This window comes from Polyergus mexicanus, unplaced genomic scaffold, assembly GCF_030449975.1.
Source record: "Polyergus mexicanus isolate NDT 795.1 unplaced genomic scaffold, iyPolMexi1.0 SCAF_2, whole genome shotgun sequence".
Classification (NCBI taxonomy): Eukaryota; Metazoa; Arthropoda; class Insecta; order Hymenoptera; family Formicidae; genus Polyergus; species Polyergus mexicanus.
In genome coordinates, this window is record NW_027223322.1 from 7,393,258 (window position 1) to 7,417,645 (window position 24,388).

The 24,388-nt window shown below is 32.3% G+C and overlaps 2 protein-coding genes across 5 annotated transcripts in view; one reads left to right on the plus strand and one right to left on the minus strand.

Annotated features, from left to right (window-relative positions):
• The first annotated feature begins 92 nt into the window (after positions 1-92).
• LOC138944761 (uncharacterized) lies at positions 93-2,193 on the plus strand. 2 transcript variants are annotated; one of them, XM_070315720.1, is made up of 5 exons: positions 93-284; positions 645-685; positions 809-853; positions 1,484-1,640; positions 1,806-2,193. In XM_070315720.1, exons 2-5 carry the CDS (start codon positions 660-662, stop codon positions 1,989-1,991), a joined length of 414 nt encoding a protein of 137 aa, XP_070171821.1. In that variant the 5' UTR covers positions 93-284; positions 645-659; the 3' UTR covers positions 1,992-2,193. The 2 variants fall into 2 exon arrangements, with proteins under 2 accessions (XP_070171821.1, XP_070171823.1); XM_070315722.1 differs by lacking the exon at positions 809-853 and having other exon boundaries at positions 104-284.
• A 1,928-nt stretch (positions 2,194-4,121) lies between these two features.
• The window catches only part of LOC138944759 (dual specificity protein phosphatase 10), a 47,617-nt gene continuing 27,350 nt past the window's right edge, over positions 4,122-24,388 (minus strand). For all 3 annotated transcript variants that reach the window (XM_070315718.1, XM_070315717.1, XM_070315719.1), the window contains 2 exons: positions 11,163-11,567; positions 4,122-9,068 (listed from right to left, as the gene is read on the minus strand). In XM_070315718.1, coding sequence (XP_070171819.1) covers positions 8,707-9,068; positions 11,163-11,567 — 767 coding nt within the window. In that variant the 3' untranslated portion in view covers positions 4,122-8,706. The remainder of the gene's footprint in view (positions 9,069-11,162; positions 11,568-24,388) is intronic.

Here is a 24,388-nt window from a genome sequence, read left to right on the forward strand (position 1 = left end):
AAGCAGTGGTATCAACGCAGAGTACTAAAATCGATGACTTTCTCTATCAATCACGTTTTCATTATAGATAATAATACTAAGGTTGCTTCTATTATTCAGTTATGAGATATAGTTCACTGTATTTTTTAATGTTTAAATATTGTACAAATATCTTCGACATTTGGTATAATTTCTCAGAGTACTGGTGGTAGTACGGGGAAGATGAGGAGGAACTTACTGGTACTTGCCTTGAAACTAAGCATAACACGCATCACAATGAATTCCTTGATCATGAATTGATAGAAGTAAGTGTATCCAATAAATTTGTTTAACAGAAAGTAATTTGTTTTATATATTGTGAGGAAAAAAAGTCTAGAAAGAATTATTAATCGCAATCTTTGATATTATTTTGAAATATAATTACTATTAAAATTATATAACAAAATTTTCAATCAAGTCCAATCTTTTAAAAGCATTTGTTTTCAAAATCCTTACAATGTTAATTATTGATTCTTTCTCTTTAAAACTGATAATATAATGATAATATAATGCTGCAAAGGCAAAAAGAAATATACAAATAGTAGCAATAAATATTTCTTATTATTACGAAGAAAGTGTAGACCAACTTTTTTTAGGACAGTTATTTAAAAATGTGCATATTACAGGATCGGACCGCCAGAATGTACACGCAAAGGCGAAATAAAAGGTATCTTACACATATTTACACATAATTAATGATAATTGAAAAATGAGCATCTTTTGTCATGATGCAATATATATATAACTGTCTTTGACTATCTTTTTATAATAAACCATAACTGCTTTCTAGGCACTACCGTACTTCATACAGGTCATGTATAATTAGGCACAATTGGTAAGTGCATTACATTGTACCAGAACTGCAATTAGGCACGACCTGTACGAAGTACGATAGAGCTAGTAGAATCTTGATTAATCAATTAACAAATTATCTAATTTCTGCCACATCATCCAAGATCTATGTACATACACATAATTGATAATATTCCAAATGTAGATAATAACATAAGTCATAATGGAATAATTAATTTCACAAAATTTCAAAAAACAGAATTCAAACATGAAGGACTTGTTGCGATACAAAAGATATAATATGCACGAAATATAGTTGAACCATGAATATATAATAAATTGAAAATTGAAAATAATTAGATTAATTTTTCCTTCGAACAAAAAAAGTAATTTAAAAATTTAATGACAGCGACTATAAAATAATTAAAGAACTTTGGACAAAATCATATGTTCAGTTGCATGAAATCATATATTATTCGATTGACTATATTTTTTATTAAAACTAAATTATTACGAATACTAAAAATTAACATATTTAATTTATGTGTTAATTACGTGCATATTCTTTGTATCCGCATCGACGGTCGTGCCTAATGCATATTATAAATAGCATACTATAAAATACTAATTCGTGGACGTGATTTATATGTGATCATTGACGTCTGCGTTTTAGTCACTCGGATTTGGAGGCCGACGACGAGGAATTTGATTCTCTTAATCAGTCCGATAGCATTAACCAATCGGATCATGGCAATCACGAGCCGCAGACGTCTGTCAATGCGACTGGCAGACCGAGATTGCCGACACCAACTGGTGACAATCCACACGAAGTAAGTTGTTAAAAAATTATTAAACAACACGCCAAATTATATATATTTAATATTTAATTAATTCGTAACAATAAAAAATGTTGCGCGTCCAAAAATTTTACTTTTTTTATGTACTTATTAATCAAATAACATAAATTTGAGAATCGAACACGATGCGATTTTCAGTTGATCGAACGAGCACAGGAAGAGAACAGGAGGCTACTATCCCTTTTAGAGGACCGGGATCATAAAATTATGGCGCTCGAGGCTCGCCTTTTAAAACAACAACACGAAATGGCCGTGGAACGGGAACGGCTTCGCGAGGAGAATGCTACGTTGATTCGTGCGATGGCGGCATTAGCCAGCAATTAATCCTCTTCATCTAATAAAAATCTTGCCGTCTTGGCTCTTTGCTCCTTATGATAATCGCCGACCTGCAGGATGAACCGTAAGTCGCGCACTACACTGATTATTTTGATTATTATCATGTATATTTTGTTTTATTCTCTCTCTCTCTATCTCTCTCTCTCTCTCTCTCTCTCTCTCTCTCTCTCTCTCTCTCTCTCTCTCTCTCTCTCTCTCTCTCTCTCTCATCTGTCGTAGCAAGAACAATTTATTTATCTTTTCGTTGAAATCTAATATAATTTTTCCATCATATCTCTCCCAATTTTTCAATTGTTGGGATTGCAATTTGCAACCATTACAGGGTGAACGACTGAAAATCGCATATTGCGTTAATTATTTTAATTATTGTTGATATTGTGATATACATATTTTTATGTAGTATATAATACAAAATGATCAAAGAACAATCTACGTTCTGTATCAAATATTAAATTAGTAGAGAATCTTTTTCTTTTTTCGTGTTATATGTATATTGATACTTTTCAAAATTGATCAAGTTAACTTTAAAGCACAAATATAGCGCGTTGTACTAAATATCTTAATTGCTTTTGTGATATCTCTGTACGTTTTTCCTTGCTCAATATATATAATGCAGAATGCTTCAAGAAAAATTTTATTCGTCTTCTATTGAATTGTTTCCCTTTTGTTTTCACAACGACAGTTCTGCGCCTGCAGTTCATTTTGATTTTTAGTTTTCTCAACGAAAGATAAATGTGGCACAAAGATTTCTGTTTGTATTATATTTTTTTCTTACATTGGCAACTATAGAGCTATAGAATAAAGTTGTGCATCATGTTAATACATTTTTACTTCTTTCTTTTTTATGAAATTGAAAGGCTGAAAATTTAATAGAGACTATAAACGCATTAGTTTGTAATGAAAGTTAAAAAATTTAAGTTCATAGCCTGTTAAGCTTATATTTAGTTTAATAAACTAAAAGTATTTTCACATGCGATCATAGTAATTGATTTTTTATATCCTTCCGATGCATGATTTATGGATCATCCTAGGCAATATGGAAGATACATCTACTTAAGAATAAACCTAACTTTTATGTATCGCAGATTGAATAATTACGAATAAACAGATAATTCTCTAATCACAGTTCCGGCTATGCAGAAATCGTACGATTTTGCAATGTGCAACGCGAGCTACATTTTGTAAAAAGCAATAGTAATCCTTAATCTTGTAAAGATATTGTCAATGATATAACAATCATAGCTTGCAGAGCTTCAGTCGCAGACACACAGATCGCACGTTATTATAGATATGTATTTGTTATCTCTCTATTATTGATTAATTGCATTATTTGTTTCAATGCGTTTTCTCAATGAAGTAATAAATATATATATATATATATATATATATATATATATATATATAAACAAATGCAAAAGAGATATATTGAAACCATGTAAAAGGGCCGATTACGACATAAGCGACTTAATTCATTTTCTATTGTAATAATATAAGAATGAATGATCTACGGAAGTTTTATACTTGCAACACTTGGTGATGTAAGATTATGAATTATTTTATTACCATTATATTATTATTAATATTATTATTATTATTATACGTGATCCGTACAAAATTCTATGTATATATAGACACGCAAATAATTCTGTAGTAATTAATTAATGCATTTAAGTAAGAGACCTCTGCGGCAAGTGTCTATGTAATACACGGAACGATATAACGAGAATATGTAAAATTGTTTGAAGAAAAACTTTTATTGCCAAGCTATCTGATGATCTGTATATCGTACTTTACCCCTCGTTCTCCTTGTTAAAGATAAATATGTTTTATAATCACATACATAAAGATTAAACGAAAGGTCTTTTACATTTTATACTTTTATTTTATATCTTAATTGTTCTGCTGTACTATATCATTTTAATTATTACTTTAATTTGAAATGATATGCAATGTTCTTTGAACATAATTCCTTGCATATTTCGAAAAAATTAGCATAAATATTAAAAGTGCTCAAAGCTGTTTTATAACAATCCCTTTTAATTTGGTATAGAATAAAGTTCAGGCTGTGTGACATACGCGCGAAAATATGAGGCTGAAACAGCTCCCAAGGTGAACCGATAAAGTGTGTTTGCAATTTTATTCATAAAATAACTAAATAAATTTTTTTAATATAATACAATACTTGCACGCACATACGCAATATAGTTACATCTTTACGCTAATATTTCCTAATCGCTACATAGCTGTACATTACAAATCGTTGGGATCCGATCATAACATTTGGGGTCTCTCTCTCTCCTCCAAAATCCTTCCTGATTTTTTCATATATTTGCTCTTTGCTCTTATTTTTTCGAAATGTACGTTTTGATTCTGCCAAGATTTGTTTCGTCGCAACTTATTTCGCTGATACAGCCGCGGAAAATCGATTGGTAAAGTTTTACGTGTAATTTTCCAAAAGGTTATATGAAACTTTGTTAAAATATTTTATGTCGCGTTTAAAGAAAGATATATCGATTAATTCGTAAGAAGATATCTCTAAAAAGCGCAAAGAGACGAAAGGGCAAGCGATACCCTTCGCACGCAAACACACACGTTAACAATAAAAAAAAATACGACGACGTGCAATAAATAATTGCCAATTTGATTGCTTACATATGCGAGCGTATTATTATCTAATCGTAAACGACTATTTTCAGGACTGATATTAAATGATAATTTTCAAGAATAAACTGTAATTTTTAAGAGTAAGAGTAAAAATTGTTTGGAAAAGACTATAACTTCAATTAACAGTTAATATAAAAAATGTCAATTGTATTGAAAAAAATTAATTTTTAATACACTAATATTTATATAAATTAAGATATATGTAATATGAAATTAGATGTGTAGAATATACATAATATAGAATATAGAAGTTGAATCGGATCGACATAAAGAACTCGCGATTCAAAAAAATTATATTGTTTAAGATTCCTAAACAGATATTAGAATAAGTTAAGCGAAAATTATAGCGCAATGGATTTATTTTTCTTTCATTAAAAATCCGATTTTTATTCTTCACTACATGTCGCACAAGGAATAAAGCATATTTCAAAAATTTAAAAATAAACGGCTGGTTAATTTTGGCCGTTTAGATCATCGTTTAATTAATGAAAAATGCCATGATTTATCGCAAGTCGTTGTATTAGCTATTGCCAATGTCTCGATAAAATACGTACAAATTTTGTGTGATGCAACAGGTACTCTACATTTCTATCAACCCGCTCCCATTTTTTTTTCTTCACTCCCGATCGCTGGCAAGGTAACTAATTGTTTAAATCGTTTAATTGTCTATATCGTACGCCTCTACGACTATTTATCAGTTCTCTCGTCGTTTATCGCAAGGCTTCACTGATATGTACCGTTCTTTGAAAATTGTTTAATTAATTGAGAATTCGTAGACGATTCTTCGACGAAAATTCTATAAGGAACTTGGTTCTTTCTCCCTCTATTCCCCGTCGTTCGCAACTTTCCTCTCGCGATTCACGGTAGCTTCTCCACGAAAAGTTATTGTCGGTAATATAATTAAGTCGTTAACAAGGCGCCTTTGCGACGTTATGATTTTTTTTTCATTGCTCGAACCGCGAGATTGTGCTGTTACATGGCACAATAAATTTATTTCCTTGAAATTCACTATTCCTTTTTAGGAATAAGTCGGAAAGTTCAGCGCGCCCTTTTTTTTCTTCCATCATCTCTTTGTATCTTATCTAATAATTATATAGTTTTACATTTCTGACCATTACACTGTTCCGTAGATTACAGAGCATCTTCATATCTCGTTTCATTTACATCGTATGTATCATCATCCCAACAAACGACTAGATTACGATGGTTGGATCTCAACCAGATCCTTAAATGCTAAAAGAGCTTAACGAACTAAGCTATTTTCAGTGAACGATATACTATTATATATTTTTTTATCAAATATTAACCGTGTTGCAATCGAAATATGGACGCAAAACAGGCGAATTTCCGCTCTCGATTAATGGTCCATCCATTCGATCGATCTATTTTATTATATCTCTGCTTTCTTTCTCGTCATTTACGCGCTCTTTTTTTTTCCTCTCACTATCACTTTTTCATTTGCCTTGATATATTAACTTAAATTATTAACAATCATTTTTATTTTATTTAATGAACAGTTTTTTTTCTTCCATAGAGACTTCATAAAGACTCGTCATTAAATTAACATTCCGTTTTATTTGATCTTGATGCAAGGGTGCCTCGAGAAAAATATACATACTATATCGCTTATATAAGTATCCGTTTATTCATAGAATAGCAACTTCCTTTATATTCTGGATAATATTATTTCAGGATTTTAGAGGGGGGGTTGGGTGGAGAATGATTTTTCTTTTTAATTAATTACGTTTATTTATTGGGTCTCATTTTCTATTTGAAATCCTTATCATCATGTTTTTGAGAAATACAAAAAAAGATTCATCCAGTATTAAAAAAATTGCTACATTCAATGGTTGTATAAATATTGCAGTTACATCGCATAATGTTGCTGCAATCTTGTTAAGATTTTAATTTCATATGTCTCTAAAATATCTTTGCAATATTGTACTGCGATTTGCAAGATTGCTATTATATTATTGCAATATAATGTAAGCAAATATTTATGGACAATGTTGTAGCAGTAATAGAGAATTACATCTTCAAAGAAAATTTTCCTTCTTTATTTATATAATATATTTCATTGTTTATTAAATATATTTAATTCCAAAGGCAATATTTTGAAAATAACACGAAATAATTAATTATTTATTTGTCTATATTTGAAATAAGACGTGAACTAAAATAATTATAATATTATAAGAATATGTAATATCGGTTTTACGGTTTTGAAATATTGGTAAATTAAATTTCTACGAAAATGCAATCGTACCATCTATTATGTTTAATATTTATCTATTCCACAGTTAACATTGAAAATTAATTAAGTTGTCTTTATTGTTACTATTCCCACATTAACTTAACAAAAAAAAATTGTAATGACCCGGAAAGAGTAATTAAAATAAAAAATATTTAAGATGACACACCATCGTTGCAAAAGTAACTTTATTAATCTAAAAACTAGAATCTCATCTTTTTCTCGTGACACCCCATACATTAGACATTATCTTCTTCACGCTGAGAATAATTTTTCTAGTGAGAGTTCATGCCTGATATGAAGAAAGTCAATTGAGAGGCAAGCGTGCGATTTTTACCTATTGTAAGCTGATATCGCGTTATATTTGCTAGAAAAATTAAAAAATATGGGATTTAATAAATCTTGATTCAGTTACTTCTTGTAACTTCGTGTTATATTGATTTAAACTCACGTTTTATATGAGTTAATGTATCTTGTATCTTTAAACTGTTTTAAGCAAGATCAATGTACAGATAAAAAATACATTATATTATATATATTAATGTTTTTTTGTACTAACGCATATCAAAATGTATCGTGTTTAACGTTGAATTATATTTCAATTGATACAATAATCATGGATCTAATGATCAATATTATTCCTTAGTCTTTTTAAAATTAACATTTATTTGTTAACATTTAATTCCGTGTTTTTCTCGACATTGCAAGCTGCCCATAATTAGTCATTTAAACAGTCACTTCCGTCAACATCGTATCCTCCTCCCTCGCTTCCTCTTGCATAAACAATGCCGGACGACAACACTTGACCGCTTATTTAACGAGAAGCTCGTTAACGAGCAGTCCGCATGTTTTACTTGCCTCTCTATTGACTCGATCAGGCGTATTAGGGAACACTGTATATCGTAAGTACAAGTAATATTTACCGCGATTAAACATTATCTGAAAATAAATAATCGCGACGCGTTGTTGTTCGTTATCGAAGTTAAAAGAGAGCGTGCTCAAGTTCCTCTGATACGGAATACGCTCTCTGCCATTTTGCGCCTCTCCGAAGTAGAAAATCTCTTTCTATAATATTCTTCTTTAGATACAAGCGTGAAGAGAAGGTATGTCACATTCGTAACAAGCTTATCCAGCTAAAGCTGCTCGACTGGTGTCAAAGTGATTTATTGTCGCATATGGAGTGTATGGACTAATTTTAATATGTGATACGGGATGTGGTATTTCAATACATGGAGAATAATGCGCATCTATTTACAGAAATAAATTATTTGTCATAAGAGTGTGACATATCTTCTTCATACCATTTCCTTCAAGTCCCTTAATAAGTTGATCTGTCAGATTGGCAGCTTACCTTTTAACTGGATGATCGTTCCGAAGGCACGGAATCTAAGAATATCTTCGTTCTAAAAACTAAAGATTCGAAGGGCGAATATTTTCTAGGCCAAAAAGCCTTGGATAAAAAATATGATAATTCAAATATTGAAAAATGCGAAGATTGAAAAACCAAAATCTCCATAATTTCAAAAACAATCGAAGGCTTCATTGTCGTACAATCCTTTCTACAGTCACGATTGGTATCTTTAAACGATCGACCATCCAATCCCGGGAACTATTAATCATCTGGGTTTGTCACGAAGAGGCACAGGAAGAACGTCGACATTTGCTCTCGAGGATATCTCGGGATATGTTTACCGCGCGTTTGCAACGCTCCGATGCCAGCGTCGACGATTCGATCGATATTCTCGAAAAGGATCGAAAGAAAAGAAGATATGAGAGAAGGTCCCGATCTCAAACGCTACAACCGGATGTGACCACCTCTTCATTATTAGGTTGATGACTCCACCTACACTGATGACAGCTACTCGTTGTTGTCGTCGTTGTCGCCGTCGCCGTCGTCGTTGTCGCGGGGTCTTCTGGCACAGAATTGACGACGTCGCCGGACGCCCGCAGACCCTGTTCAAGCTCCAACAGCTGACCCATAAAATTCAAGTTTGGGCTGATAATCGGACGCGCGTTCTTCACCAGCTTGTATGCCTCCACCATCGACAGGCCCTTGTGCCGCATTATGTAGGCAATTGCAATCGTCGCGCTGCGCGATACGCCGGCTTGACAGTGTACCAATACGCTACTTCCGGCTTTCCGCGCTTCCTCTGAAACACCAAGACGAATTGCACGATGATCAATGTATTCAACAATGTATTTCTTATTATGTTGATTATCGCATAGATTAATGTTTCTCAAATGGAATTTCGCGCAAAGACATAGGAATTCCATGGGACAAAAACAATAGAAGAAATTATTTGACAATATCAGAAAAAAATTTACAATAATTAAAGCCATTTTTCAATAATCATGATGATAGCCCATTCCAATTTTTTTAAATTAATAAATAATAAGCAAAATTAATTATTAATAAATAAAGTTAATGAATAATTATTCGAACAAATCATATTGTGATTAAAAACATTCTGATTTATAGATTATAGATCGCTATTACAATGTTAAAAATATGCTATTCATTTGATTCGAAATTTAAAAAAAGTTTTCTTTAAAATTTAAAAAAAGTTTTCAAGACGCGAAATCAACTTCAACGCGTACTTATGAAAAATAGAAATGAGTCGAGCTTGTAAACGCTGAAACGAAACAGTCGTGAAACTCGAACAGTCGACTCGATTATGCAATATATGGGGGACGCTATCGTATCGCCAGTGAGTCACTGCATCGCCCGGATCCTATGCAGACTATGCTGACGTCGCATTACGAAAGAATTCGACTATGCGCGATAAATCGTTCGATTTTTTTTTTTTTTTTTTTTTTCGTTAAAGATCATTCCAATCGTACGTTTAAAAATTATATTAGCCCTTATATGATAATCTGAATTCCTAAAATCAATTATAATCAAAAAATATTTCACATATATGTCTTTTATTGAGAATGCGCATAATACGGGAGAAGTATGTAAATATTTATGAATATTTCTAATTGATTTTTTTTTTTTTTTTTTTTTTTTTTTTTTTTTTTTTTTTTAAATATAGTTATCACTTGACAACAGCGTTAATACGGATTATTAAACGATTTTCAGCTATTTGATTATTTATGATATTTATAAGGCAATATATCATTGGTTCCATTTTATTTATAATATAAAAAAAGATTTTAATGAAAAATCAATGCTTAAAAGATATGCAAATTTATTCTATAAAATGGAAAATAATTATATGGTAATACATTATCAAAAATAATTCAGAAGTGCAATTCAACTATATATATACAAAAAATTACAAGCTCCGAACAATAAAAAAAAAAGATGGTTATATGTCTTACAAAAGATTTAGGCATTCTTGAATCCGAAATTAAATGAATCACGATACGTGAGGGAAAGAATTTCTCAGGAATAAACCTTCGCTAAGATCGGATGCCACGACAAGGGTGCAGAGTCCGTTTATTCAACCGGCATTCCACCAGTTGCACGCTCGGAGGGAGACCAATCTTCCTTTCTCCCTTGTTCTTTCGCATTTACCTTTTCGAGCCCTTACCAGCCCTTACAATCACCACACACGACTGCTTCCCTTCTACGCATAAAGTCCTTCCTTCCCCCTTCCCTCACCCGTTTCATCACAGATGCGCATACGCATAAACGCGCGGAGGAGAAATCGACGTCAAGGATAAAGAAGGAGGGAGTGCGCAGGGTCAAGAGGTAAAGGGAGAGGTAGGTCTCTTATATTTCACGGATGCGCGCGCATGACTCATGCTTTCATGAATGAAAGGTTCTTCTGGTCCTCTGGCGCTCGGGCGCTCTGGTTCAATGGTCCACCGGAAACGCCTGGTTACACCCTGTTTCCGTTTGCGGGCTCGTTACTACTTGTAGCGAAATAACGGAATGAGCACCGGAAGAAGAACAGCAGGAAATCTACCACCGACGTAATCGTGGAAAATCACGCTTAATCAACGATCACGTGGATCCACTAACGATCTGAGATCGGCGCGTTGATATATACTTTCTGAGTTATTATATTATTACACAATTATATATACGAGGCAATCTTTCCGATAACATTCTTTGCATGCATTTTGAACAGAGAATTATTTTCCGAATAAAAAAATATTTTCTGCAGTCAGTAAAAAAAAATCTTTATCGGTAGTTTTGTATTCGAAACTAATCTCGAATCCTCAAAAAAAAAAAAAAAAAAACGAGAACAATTTATTCAAATAATTATTAAGTACAAATTTCTCGCCATACTCACCGATAAAATCGAACGCCTCCTCGAAGTATTGCTTCAGGTTCTGATGACCAGAGTCCGAGGCGGGTATCTGCCTGTATGTGATACCCCGTTCCTCGTGGTAGCCGGGCAATTGTGAGGTGACGTTTAGCACTCGGGTAGCTCCGAGGGCGCGCAGTAGCTGCAGATCGGCGGCGTCTCGACCGTTACCGAGATAAAGGAACGGTAACACGCGGGATGCCGGGTGGCTGTCGATGTCGGCTGGCTGCGGGGTGGGTGGACCGGAGACGCTTAGCACAGGACAACCCGGTCCGGGACTTGTGCAACCGCTCACCGTCGCGGTTGTCGAGGTATCGATGGCGGTGCCGTTCGGCAGAAGTGTGTCTTCGCATAGTTCTCGATGCCGCCTGTGAAACTCCCTATGCCCACCTGAAACAGATAATCGTCCATGATTAGTTCAGCAGATTAATTTTTTTAACAAAATGACCAGTGATTTCTCTTTTTAAATCGGTTGATGTTTTTATTTCTCTTATTGTTAGAGGCTTATATAGATAATGTGTGAAAAAATGTTTTATTATTATAACTCGGACGATTACAAAAATAATTTATCTTTATAAACAATTTTATTATCAAATTATTCACATTGCAAAAATGATCGCGAACAAAGTCGGATATATTTATTTTCGTAAACGCATCGGTCACGATTCTATATTTGTTAGAAATGCTGCGAAAAACACTGAGAAAGCGAATTTATTAACACAAATCGCTTTTGAAAGAGACTCACTGTTTACAACGTTTAAATATTTACAAATATAGATAGTTTTTTTTTATATTTATTTTTTAAATATCAGGAAAATAATGTCTTTTTCTTTTTCTTCATTAATCTCATTTTGCGCCATCAGCTTGACATGATCTTGTGTCGACTATTGACATTTTATTTCGATCAGTCATTTATGCTTAAAAAGGGATGTACGATAATTCTCTAAACTATACTACACATAAGATGAGACTAATTCTTAACAAGTGATCGATTAAATAAATTAATGTATCTAGTTTATCAGATTATAAGTGCGCGCATCGTAAAACGATGATCTCGCCTAATAATTAAATAATTATAAATCTCAAAAATAGAAAGAGAATGTGAAATGGCTTTACGAATTCAAAGATTCGTCGTATTAAGATCTTATATCTAAGAGAGATTCAAGTATTTTAGAAACTCGGAATTTCAAAAATCTGAAAACGAAGAAATTTAAAAATTCAAGCGTTCGGAATCTAAGAACCACAAGATTCACGGATTAAACAATTTAATATAAATTGAATATAAATTCGCGAATTCTCGAAAGGATATCGGAAGATTACAAAAATAGAAAACTTTTGGAAAGATCTCTGAAACAATCTTCGGTTTAGTTAGAGTATAGAAAGAAAAAGACCTAGAAACGCGAGTCATAATTGTTGCTTATACTATAAAGATATATTGACTAATTAGGCTCTTGTATTCTTCTTTTTCTCAGCAATCTCTAAAACCATCAGATTGTAAGCGTCGCAGATGCGGGATATAAGAGGAATTTCAGAGAACGGTATCGTCATCTCTATCTCCAGCTCGCGACCAAGATACGGATAAGGGGTGGAATAACACGACGGCGTGGAAAAAGTGAGTAGAAAGAGAGAAACGGACTGAGAATAAACGGCGGTGGATAAAAATAAAGGAACGCCAAGAACGCGAAAAGGAGAGAGAAGGCGAGGAAGAAATGTGGGCTAAAAGTGTCTTCCTCTCCTGACCTGCGGCTGCTAAGGCCTGGCCTGGCTCAACGATGACTCATTCGTTATCCCTCCTCGTTCCGTACCCCCTTTGCCAGGTTGGCTCTCGCGTAGCGGCCACCAACCCCAAACTGTCGTCGCCAATCATTATTCCAATGTTGGCACCTTTCCGATTTCACGATTTTAAATTAAGATCGTTGTGCGATATACATATGAATAGCATTCCTAATGAAAAAAATGCCCTGTGTAATAATAATCTAAAAGGCTATAGATATAGTTCCCATTTTTATAGTTCTTTTTATAGTTCTTCCACATTGATCTAGTTTTCACAAATCTATTTTTTATAGCACAGATCTGTACCATACGTTATTAACATTGCATATTCTTAATATTTTCCAACTTCCATTTCGTATAATATCATAAATATTTTATAGATCAAATATTTTATTATAATATTTCATATATATTATTCAAACTTTTCAAAGACAACTTGACATCATAAATTCAATTGGTATGTTTTTCGTATAGATTATATTTCCTACAGATTGCAATCACTGTAGATCTATCACAATTCTTTGATACACAAAGTACGATAATTATTTGTCCATAAAGCTTATTTTTATAGCTGTTAACCTACTTTGGATTGTGATAAGAGATCAATAGATAAGATTTATAATAATATATTAAAAATTTTTTTATATGATAATATTTCAATGAAATCAAATACACTCTTGTTATCACATATCAAATTTTGACTGTACTTTACAAATCCCATGTTCCTTGAATATATATTCTTATCTATTGATAATGTAAATTAATTTTAAGTATAATAGCTAATTTTAAATATATATAACACACATATTTACTAAATAATAAATAAATTAGATTTATTTATATATATATCTTCGTAAATTTAATTAAATATTAGTAATTGTTATCATAAAAATGAAAAATTTAATGTAAGAGAGATATATTATTGTAAATCAGCGGCTTTTAGACACATAAACTTGAATCATGTTGAATCTTAGAATCTATTGAAACATTCAAAGCGATGTCGCGGAAATCGCATAATCATTATAGAAAAGCCGTATATGTAGGTCACTTGATTTAGGTCGGTATAGTAATCGAGACGGTGGTGCGATTTACGCGGAAATCACGCAACGGTCGTCGCACCCGATGAAAATCCTGTTACTCAAACGTCATGTCTTTAAGCAAGAATTCTAAATAGCAGCATCTCCAGAATATTTACAACTATGGAATTCAAGGTTTTGCTCTGATACATGTATAAAGATTTTTATTATTATATTTATAATCATATCAAGAAAGAAAAAATATCAGATATAGTGGATTTGAAAACAAAAAAGTTATGGACTCAAGTTTTTATACGAAACAGAAAAACATGATGTATCGTAAGAGAAAGATATTAAAAGCAATTAAAAAAAAAAGAAATAACGATTGATTCAATGTTAGGATAATAATCACTAAAGATTTACGAAAATAATTTTTTTCTATCAAATTTTCGTTAAAAAAGCTGCATACGATTTAATTTGAAAAAATTCATCATCAAAGTAATTTTAGAATACTTTAGATAAAAGAAAATATAATAAAATCAATGTCATATATAGCAAATTATATGTAGTAACAAAAATAAATACGCGATAAAAACTATATATTATCTTTGTAAAACGGCGAGTATCAGTATAAATATTCTATAAAAAAAAAAAAAAATATATGGGAGATCAATTTTTTCTTTTAATAAAATAATGATCAATAATAAAATCTTTGTTAAAAAGTTTCTAAAATCCTTAAAAACTATTCTTTATATTAATATGCATTCTTAAAAACTATTTTTTTTTTATTGATATGCATTATTCCTAGACATGTTTACAAGTAAAGTGTAAATTACATCTTCGCGATTCTTCTCATACTAAAATTTACAGAAAAATCAGTTATATATGTATATATACATAAATTATTTAACTTTTCAAAATTAATAATTATGCATGCGTAACAATTGTGTTTGCTCTTTAATTTATATAATTTATAATTATATAGTTTTATTTAACAAAGTTTTTCTTACACACATATTTTTAATATTCGTACAATATGTGTCATCAAAGTTCCTTAAATTTTCCTTAAGGAAAACACAGTTCTGTAATTCGTTAAGGTTAAACAAATAATTAGAAAAAAATATATGATAGTTCCGCGTTTATATAATATATGTGAAAGATTTCTTTAAAAATTTATATACACATATATATATATATATATATATATATATATATATATATATATAATTATAAATAATATATATAATATACAGGGTGAGCCATTTAAGACAGTCCACCCGAATAACTCCCATAGTTTTGGAGAAAGAAGAAAATGTTTGAAATAGAAGTTATATGGTATCGAGGGGGGAAATCTTGTGGAAGTAAACTTTTTTTTTTTTTTAGGTGGAGGCGCTTAGGAGATTTGAAGGTCATCTTCATTTGTTTCAACGAAATCACCCTAATTTTTTTATACAAATCGATTCCTCGCAATATTTGGCACAAAAAATTATAAGGGTAAGATGGCCAAAAAGTGAATGGTTTACGAAATATTTTGTACTTTATACTCAATATTAAATACTTACTTAAATTTTCAACATGTAGTATTAATACATAAAGATTGAAGTGTACAAGGTGATTGAATGTTTATTTACATTCTACGATCCGCATAAGCGATAACACCAGGGAGGACACGAATGTAAACATGAATATTTTACGAAATATTTTATAATTTATGTAAAATTATATCAAAATAAAGTATTTCGTAAACTATTCACTTTTTGGCCATCTTACCCTCATAATCTTTTGTGCCAAATATTGCGAGGAATCGATTTGTATAAAAAAATTAGGGTGGTTCCATTTAAAAAAATGAAGATGACCTTCAAATCTCCTAAGCGCCTCTACCTCAAAAAAAATGTTCACTTCCGCAAGATTTCGCCCTCGATATCATACAACTTTTTATTTCAAACATTTTCTCCTATCTCCAAAACTGTGGGAGTTATTCGGATGGCCTGTCTTAGATGCCTCACCCTGTATATAATGAAACGCTTTGAGAGATGTGAATCTTTCTAAAAACAAATTATTGGTCTCTATATTTTTAAAAAATTATAGACATAATATCTAAAAATCCGAAGATCTATTTCTATTATTCAAGACAAAAATATTAAAATTTTTCGAATTATCGCGCGTCATTCACATTTGATCTATAAACTTTAAAATTTAATTAAAGTGTCATTGCAAGCTTTTTGTTCTATAAGGATATATATACGCGTTATATATATATCTTAAGAAAGAATAAGGTATACCAATGAGATATTTCTAAAATGCGCACACACTATATATATATATAAGTCTTAATATATATATATATATAATTCTTAAGATCTATATTATATCTTTTTCTTTTATAGAATATCTGCTAACTTAACTGATACATTTTTTATTATAAAATGAGTGCGCGAAAGAGAGAGAAAATAATATCTACATTTCTCTAGGTCAGCCATGACGTCATCGAACCGATGATTCAGAAATACAAAACCAAAATAGCAATCAATTAATAACAATCATAGCAACAAGTGGCCAAACTAATAAAAATGCAACGTAATGTACGAAACGTTGGCAAACAAATCAATCAATAATCCAATGAATTATTCAGCATTGACTGATTATGTTTTTATGTTTTCGTCTCCCCCCCCCCCCGCTCCCCTCCCTTATCCAAAAGATTTCGGCGAGTCGACGCAGTAACGTCACATGTGCTTAAAACGCGCATGAAATGCATGTGTAAAAACAAAAAAAAAAAAAAAAAAACATGTGTCAAAAAATAACAAGAGAAGCTGTGAAAGGAATCTCTATCCAGCTTACCCCAAGACTCGAGATTCTCGTACGGCGCCAATCGGAGCACGAGGCAAGGTGCGTCCTTTCTGATTCTCATATTAAAAATTAATTCCGTATACAGATCCCTCTGTGTGGCAGTGTTTCACCTCACCATTTGACACAAAATTCGAAAACAAAAAGTTCCGAAAGCTATTTATGGGAGCAATAATTCGATGCTCGCGAGCGAGTTTTTGGCACTGCTCTCGAATCCTGCCGCGCGAACGCAAGATACAAATCATGCCACGGTTGGCGGGAGACTGCGGGCTGAACGGCACGAGAGAGTTTACATGAGGCTCTAGCCATGGATGAGTCATCCTACGACATGCCGATTGGTCGGCCGTCGCCGTAGTTGCGGCTGACGTTAGTGAATCGCGGCCGAACGTTGCCGAACGTATGCGACGCGACTTGAGCGCGTACGTTTCTTTACGCGCCGTGGCGATGTAGCCAGATGACTCTTTCATGCACAGATATACCGGGTGATCTGCTGCAATGATACTTGCATCGCGATGTTGTGCGTGTTACTTTTAACATTATGGTCATTTCGATCAGATTTCGCGAAAAAACACTATTTTTTTTAAAGAAAAATAATTATTAATGTAATTTTGTAAATTTATCGAATAATTTAAGTGAGAAATTCAATTTTAAGAATAAGAAAAAATAAAGCTTTTAAAGCTTCTAATATATCAATTTTCGCTTGTATTTGATAAATATATCTCTCTCTTCCTTTCTGCTATTATAAATTATTTAATTAGTAAAGTTTTTATTTATTTAAATCAAATCTCTCGATATCTAAAACTGATTGTGTGTTGAATTGAATTAGATAATTCGGATTAAACTTGCGGATTCAAACTCCAGGAATGAATGATCTAAAGGTTTAAACATTAAAAGATCTACGCATGTGGAAATTTCTTCCAATGACTAACCACTTAAAGCGAAACGTTTATTATGCTTACGACGAAACGTCATTCTGTTCTTTTTTTTTTTCTTTCTATCGCGATTTCAAGGTCTTTCGCGGCACTAGATCACGATCAGTACGATCAAGGATCTTTAAGATCGCGTCATTGCGTACGCGCGTGACATTGTGCAGCTCCAGCGCAGAATTTATAAAGTGTTCCGGCATGCACATTTCGTACAAGTGACACACGGTATATATTTAGATTCTTGTAAATCTGAATCTGAAATTCTTTCTTAGTTACACGTCTGATTCATATTTTTTCTTATTGTTAAGAAACGAATGAGAATTTTAATTAATTCGCACAGAGAAATTCTTCGATTCTACAACAGTCTATGAATTTTTTTACAGTTTTGAATATCTTCAAGCCGTTGCATTTTTCGAAAGCGATGAACCTAGGATACTTGAATTCTTAGAATTTTTTCGTCCCTCATAAAAGTTCTCAGATGCTTATTGTTAGGTTTTCAAATGCCTAGAGCAGTCTAACGAGAGCAGGAAAACATACGATAACAACGGAATTCTATTACCAAGAAACTTTATTCGATTCTGCGCGTTTTTCTTTTCCTATTAATTTTCTTTATATTTTTAATCTCATATTTTTCCTTAAAAACAAATTTTTAATATTACGATATAAAGCTTTTGCACAAGTTTAATTCTTTAAATCTGCAAATTATTAAAGTTAAATCTCTCGTTCCTCTGTACGTTAGAATCTTTAATTTTCAATATTTTGACATCCATAAAAATTCCCCAATTTCTCTTTTCTGAGGATAAATATCTATTATAAAGTTTTTATCCAATATATAATGAGTGTGATAAAAGTCTAACTATGCAATTTTAATAGACTCGACATACTCGCCAATTTGCGCATTTGCTTTAATGATTAACGCGTTAAAATACAGTGAATGCGAAACAAATGTCAACTCATTGACGTATATTATCCTGAAGATAAAAAAATCTGTGTAGTATCTATACAAATACAAATAGAGGAAAGAGACTTATGAATCACACTACTAATTAATATATATATCTTGCGTGCATAAAATTCTATTTACGATATATGCGAACGTATCAGTTTACAATCGTGATGGCAACAATTCTTCAGTTCCTCAGCTACCGTTTTGTCGAGCAATATATTTTTCAATTGAAAATTATTATGTAATCATATCGTTCGAAGACTTAATTAATGAGTAAGGAGGTCGAGTATTTCTACATGCAAATGATTCAGACGAGACTCGGGGATGACTTGAAATGATTAGAAAACGGAATTTTCTTTTAACTATTCTCAAATTTTTATCAATAATAATATGTAATAATATTGAACATAATTTTATAAAGCTAGCGATACAATCGCAACTGAAAACTTATTCATATCGATGTATAGAAAATATAAATTCAAATTAGATGCATCAATGTAAATGCGCAATAAGGTGTCATAATATTGCACGTTGAAAGAGTATGAGTAAAGTAATTAGCGAATGTCGCGTATACAAGGATACGTTGAAACGTACAACGCGTTAATACGATAATAAATGCTTTTTTTTTTTTTTTTTTTGTAGCGTGAAGAACTAGGACACGTGGTCTTAAATCAGGACAGAGAAGAGATCAAGCCATCTTTTCACGAGAATCGAAAAATGACTTCGAGTCGGTTCTTTCCTACACGTCTCTCTTTACTCTCCCCTCCGAGCGTTTTCAATCGCGCGTCATTCGATGACCGATAGAAGGACGCATGTCGAACATACGCTCGTCGTAAATGTCGTTGATATCGATGCCTGATGCGGTTAAGTATGACTCACTGTCGGAGCACGACCCTGAGGTACCGATTTGCCATATCGTCTGCGTTCAATCAAGGGAGTCGCTAACTATCTTTCGAACGACATTGATCCTCACCCTTTCCGTCACTATGACACTGCTGGATTCTACATGAAAGCACACTGTTGTTAAAGCTCCTAATTCTCATTGTAGCCATATCGGATTATGATGTCAGAAGCGAAAAATTATAGGATCATGGATTTTTTACCTGCAAGAGGATTCAACATTGCATTGTGAATAAATAGAAATCGTCATCTTAAATAATCACGTCTACTCTTTACTGACCTTAGAAGAAAATTATATGAAACTTTTTTTTTTTTTTTTTTTTTTTTAGCGAGATTTACCGAGCGAGTTGTTTGTTTCTCATATATCTCGTATTTTCAAAGAATCGAAAGATCAAAGTAATATTTGGAACTGCATTACGCTGTAGGGTTGCTACATAGAAATTTTCTATTACAAATATGATATAAATAATATATTATAGCTAATAAATAATTATTTATCTAATCAACTCATATTTTTTTATTCTTTTTTCCTATCTTAAACATGAAAGTTTTGTCTGTGCATTCTTTGGTTTTCTTCCTTTCAGAGTAAAATCAAGTCTTTTAAGATCAAGGAAATAAAAAAAAGTGCAGATAATTTAGATCATCCTGTGTTTCTTACTGATTGTAAACAAAAATTTAGATGCATCTAGATAAAAAATATTTGTCTAATCAAAATAAATAAAATATCAATTATCAATAAAACATCTATTTATATATAAATACAGATTTCACTTTTAATTTTTTTCAAAACTCTATAACTTTTAAATTTCTATAAAAGTAATTTAAAAGTATATTTTTTGATATATATATATATATATATATTTCTTTTATGTTCCTTTATTTAGAAGCATTAAATTTTAAACATTACAATTAGTTTCTTCGACAATTAATTTTGAAATAACACAACGTTGTTGTTTTCCTATTGTGATAAGTCCTGAATTTATTGCAGTATATTTTTCTATAAATTTTCAAAGTATGATGTAAATAATGGATATCGTCACCACAGACATCGAATTGAAAATCTGCTAACGATTACTATGACTAATAATGAGCGCATATATGTTTACAATTAGTCGTCGGGAAATTCGGGAAATACTCTGCTTTCAAGAATTGTAATCGCCATGAATCTGACGTCATTGAGTGATCACCAAATATAAATATTAAGACAATAAAACTGGAATTATTCATGACGAAGATAATATCGTTATTAGCATCTATTTTTAATGAACTGGGTGTTAGCGCATTTTCTTAGATATATAACTCTCGATGAGAAATTAATCAATCTTTTGTTTACCGAGAGAGATACCTTTAATAGACTTTTTATAGACTTAGCTATAATATAGACAAAACAAGAGAGAAAAAAAACCCTGGTAGATCAAAAGCAACCATGGCGATTATAATCTAATGCTAATAATGTTATTATGAAAATCAATCAAAAAATGTTCACATTTTCCACAATCTAACTAACATCAGTACATTAACGGTATTAAATCGCGATTGGCTGGAAAGGTGTGTGTTTTAAGGATGAAGCCGATCTAGCGGGGATGATGTTGAAAGATCATCCGCGGATTCGGTCGCGGGCCTTATTTTAGGCCGACAAACGTGAGCGGGGATCGTTACACGCTGTCTCCGTTCTCGCTACGAATAACTCGCGGAATCATGCCGACCGACTGACTCATCTGAGTAAAGCGTAGTAGGAAACCATAGCACGGCATAGCACGCTTGCTCGTTCGCTTACTCTCGTCCAGTCTCAAGGAAATTCCGACGAGTTCGAAGGACGTACGGTCGCTCGTTTTGTCTTGTCCGCGTGGCGTCCGCGCTGATTCATCTTACGCTAATAACCCCGCACGACCCTCATTTCTTTCTTTTCTCTCTTTCTTTTTCTCAGTAGCTTTCTGTATCTCTTTCTCCCTCCTCCTCCTCGTCCACTCGTATCCGATATTTTCAGAGGGAATCCGAGTCAATGACCGAATGTCTGAATGTGTTGCTCGTGATGGCCGATTAACACTTCGTGCCTGACGATGGTTGCACCGCATTACAATGTCGGTGGTGTAGAATACACCATACGTCTATACAGGTTACTACGGAATTTGCTATGTTTGATTTTACCGAAATTCGACAGAGACTGAAATTGCTTGAATTTGACTTTTTTTTTTTTTTTTTTTTTTTTTTTTTTTTTTTTTTTTTTATGTTAAATTAGAAGAATATTTGCTTCTTTCGTCTATGTATGTGTATATAAATCTTATTTTACTTATAGAAAAATATAAACAATAATGAATTGATTCATCGATCGATTAAATGAATTGCTTACACCATAATTGTATTTTTTTTTTCATGGTGGTGTTTTTAAGTTTAGATTTTAAAAGAAAGAATAATATATGTAATCTCTTTATAAATAAAATATCCATGCATAAGCAGATAAAGATAAAGTCAGATCTTAAACTTAAAATTTTAACAAGGCTAACAATAAGTACTTATACTTTAAAATTTCTATGTTTTTATAATCTTTAAGCGTTCTTATTGTTAATGTATTCTGTGTCATAGCTTAAGGATTTTATTTTTCGTTTCACAATAAGCTAGCAGGTTACGCGTCACTGAAACGTAAACCAGCAAACAATGAAGTGCTCTATGACACGTGTCATATCATTAACCATCAATATGCCGTTTACACTTCCCAGCGAAGAGTATGCGGATATGCATAGGTTTTGTAACGCTAGAACTTTATTTCAGCCGCCGTTCACTTGTATGCAAATAGGTATAAGATGATTCAATCGAAACAGTGATGATTCTATAATATATAAAGAAATAAGAGAGTCAAACATATAGAATAAAATATTTTTACATGACAAATTTTTCACACGCTTTGTTCTTTCAAGAAAATAATTTGAAAAAAATCAGGAGATTAATAGAACACATTTTTTATGATTTTCTTTTTAAATTCGCGTAACTTTTAATCAGTTTGCGATCTAAATCGTTTAAAGTATTTTAACAAAGACTAACAAATTATTAATATAAAACATGCTCTATTAATAAAATAGTAGCAAATAATTGCCGAATTATATATTTATGAAACACTAGAATTTTTTTTATTTCCATTTTTTAAATAGAATTGTATTAGGTGTACAATTTTGCTTCCGCCGTTTTTTTCCGAAATTCGAGGCTTTATTGTAAAAAACTGGTTATACATTTATGATTCAAAGTATTGTCCATCGCTGGCCACTACTTTCACCCTCTTTTTGACTTTGACTCGAGTCTTCATTAAGTAATGCCTCCAATTCTGTATCTTCGAAAACCTTCTCTCTTCCACCGCTATGCCGGTCTTCGACGTGAAAATCACCGTTCTTGAAGCGTTGAAACCACTCACGACACGTTCTTTCACTAATAGCGGCTTCACCATAAGTATTTGAGACCATTCGATGAGTCTCAGCCGCAGATTTCTTCATATTGAAGCAGAAAATTAAAACCACCCGCAAATGACGAGAATTTGGCTCGTAAACTGACATTTTCAATCGAGAATAACTTTATGATGCAGACACAAATCGACTAACGTTTCTATGAGGTTATGTTGACAGATGCCCAAGTTTATTGCATGACGTCTATGATCTATTTATTTCGACCACTACTTACCGCTAAAGCCATCTATAGGAAAACGGCGGAAGCAAAGTTGTACACCTAATACTTTTATCCATATTCTGATAATGGCTATTGAAATTAATTCATTAATTCTGGCACACAGTATCATAAAACTTATATTGGCTTAATAATTATACCAACATTTTCAAATTCAATTCTCTCGAAAATAAAGTTTCATATAAAAAAAATTTTTTTGACTTTTTGACTTGTCATTTTTATAAAATTATCTTATTTCTGGGATACTGTTCAGTCTGTGTCATCGATAACGAAACATATCCATACCTGTATATCCGTTGTGACATTTTTGTTTCATATCGTGAAAACGAGATTATGAGCATTTACGAGGCGAAGCCTAAGTCACCAGAACACCCCGTATTTTTAGATCCTTCATCACGATCCTACTAGTACTTGAATCACGCCGGTACGGCACAAAGGGATCCGAAGGGTAAGGGGACAAGAGGGACTGGAACGATTGTGAGCTGGACGCGCGTTAGTCATTGATACATTTTAAAGCGAGCTGTGTATCGGATGACTCATACGTAATAATCGTCATCGACAGCTGATCCAGATGCGTTGTACGTTGTTCTGAGGCGCACGCTCCCCCTCGATTAGACTACCTCCTCATCGCACCCTTAAATGGAAGGGGGATGAAAAAGCGTACAATGGAAAAAATACAGCAACCCCCGGGTTTTGGAGAGCGATGACTAATTCATTAAGCTTCAAGTTCGGCTTCATTTATTGACTCTAAACGTTCCAAAACGTTTATTCTCTCATATAATATACGAGTATGTTAATATATTCAATCTTATAATTGTATAATCTAGAAATTTATCGTTATTTTATTAATCGCCGTTCTGTATATTTTATATTCTGTATACTTCTTATTATTTATATAATATAATAATAAATTATGTGACACACGCATACTTGTCATATTATTATATTATTATTATTAGTTTATTAATTTATTTTTATTATCAACAATATTTATGAATCTTTACAATCTTCGTTCTCTTATTATCTTGTATCTATATATTCTTTTTGTTTGCTTCGAAAATAACGTTATGCACATCTGATTTTAGAAATAGAGTCAGATCATTATAAGACTCTTATTGTTAGTTTGAAATTCAAGTT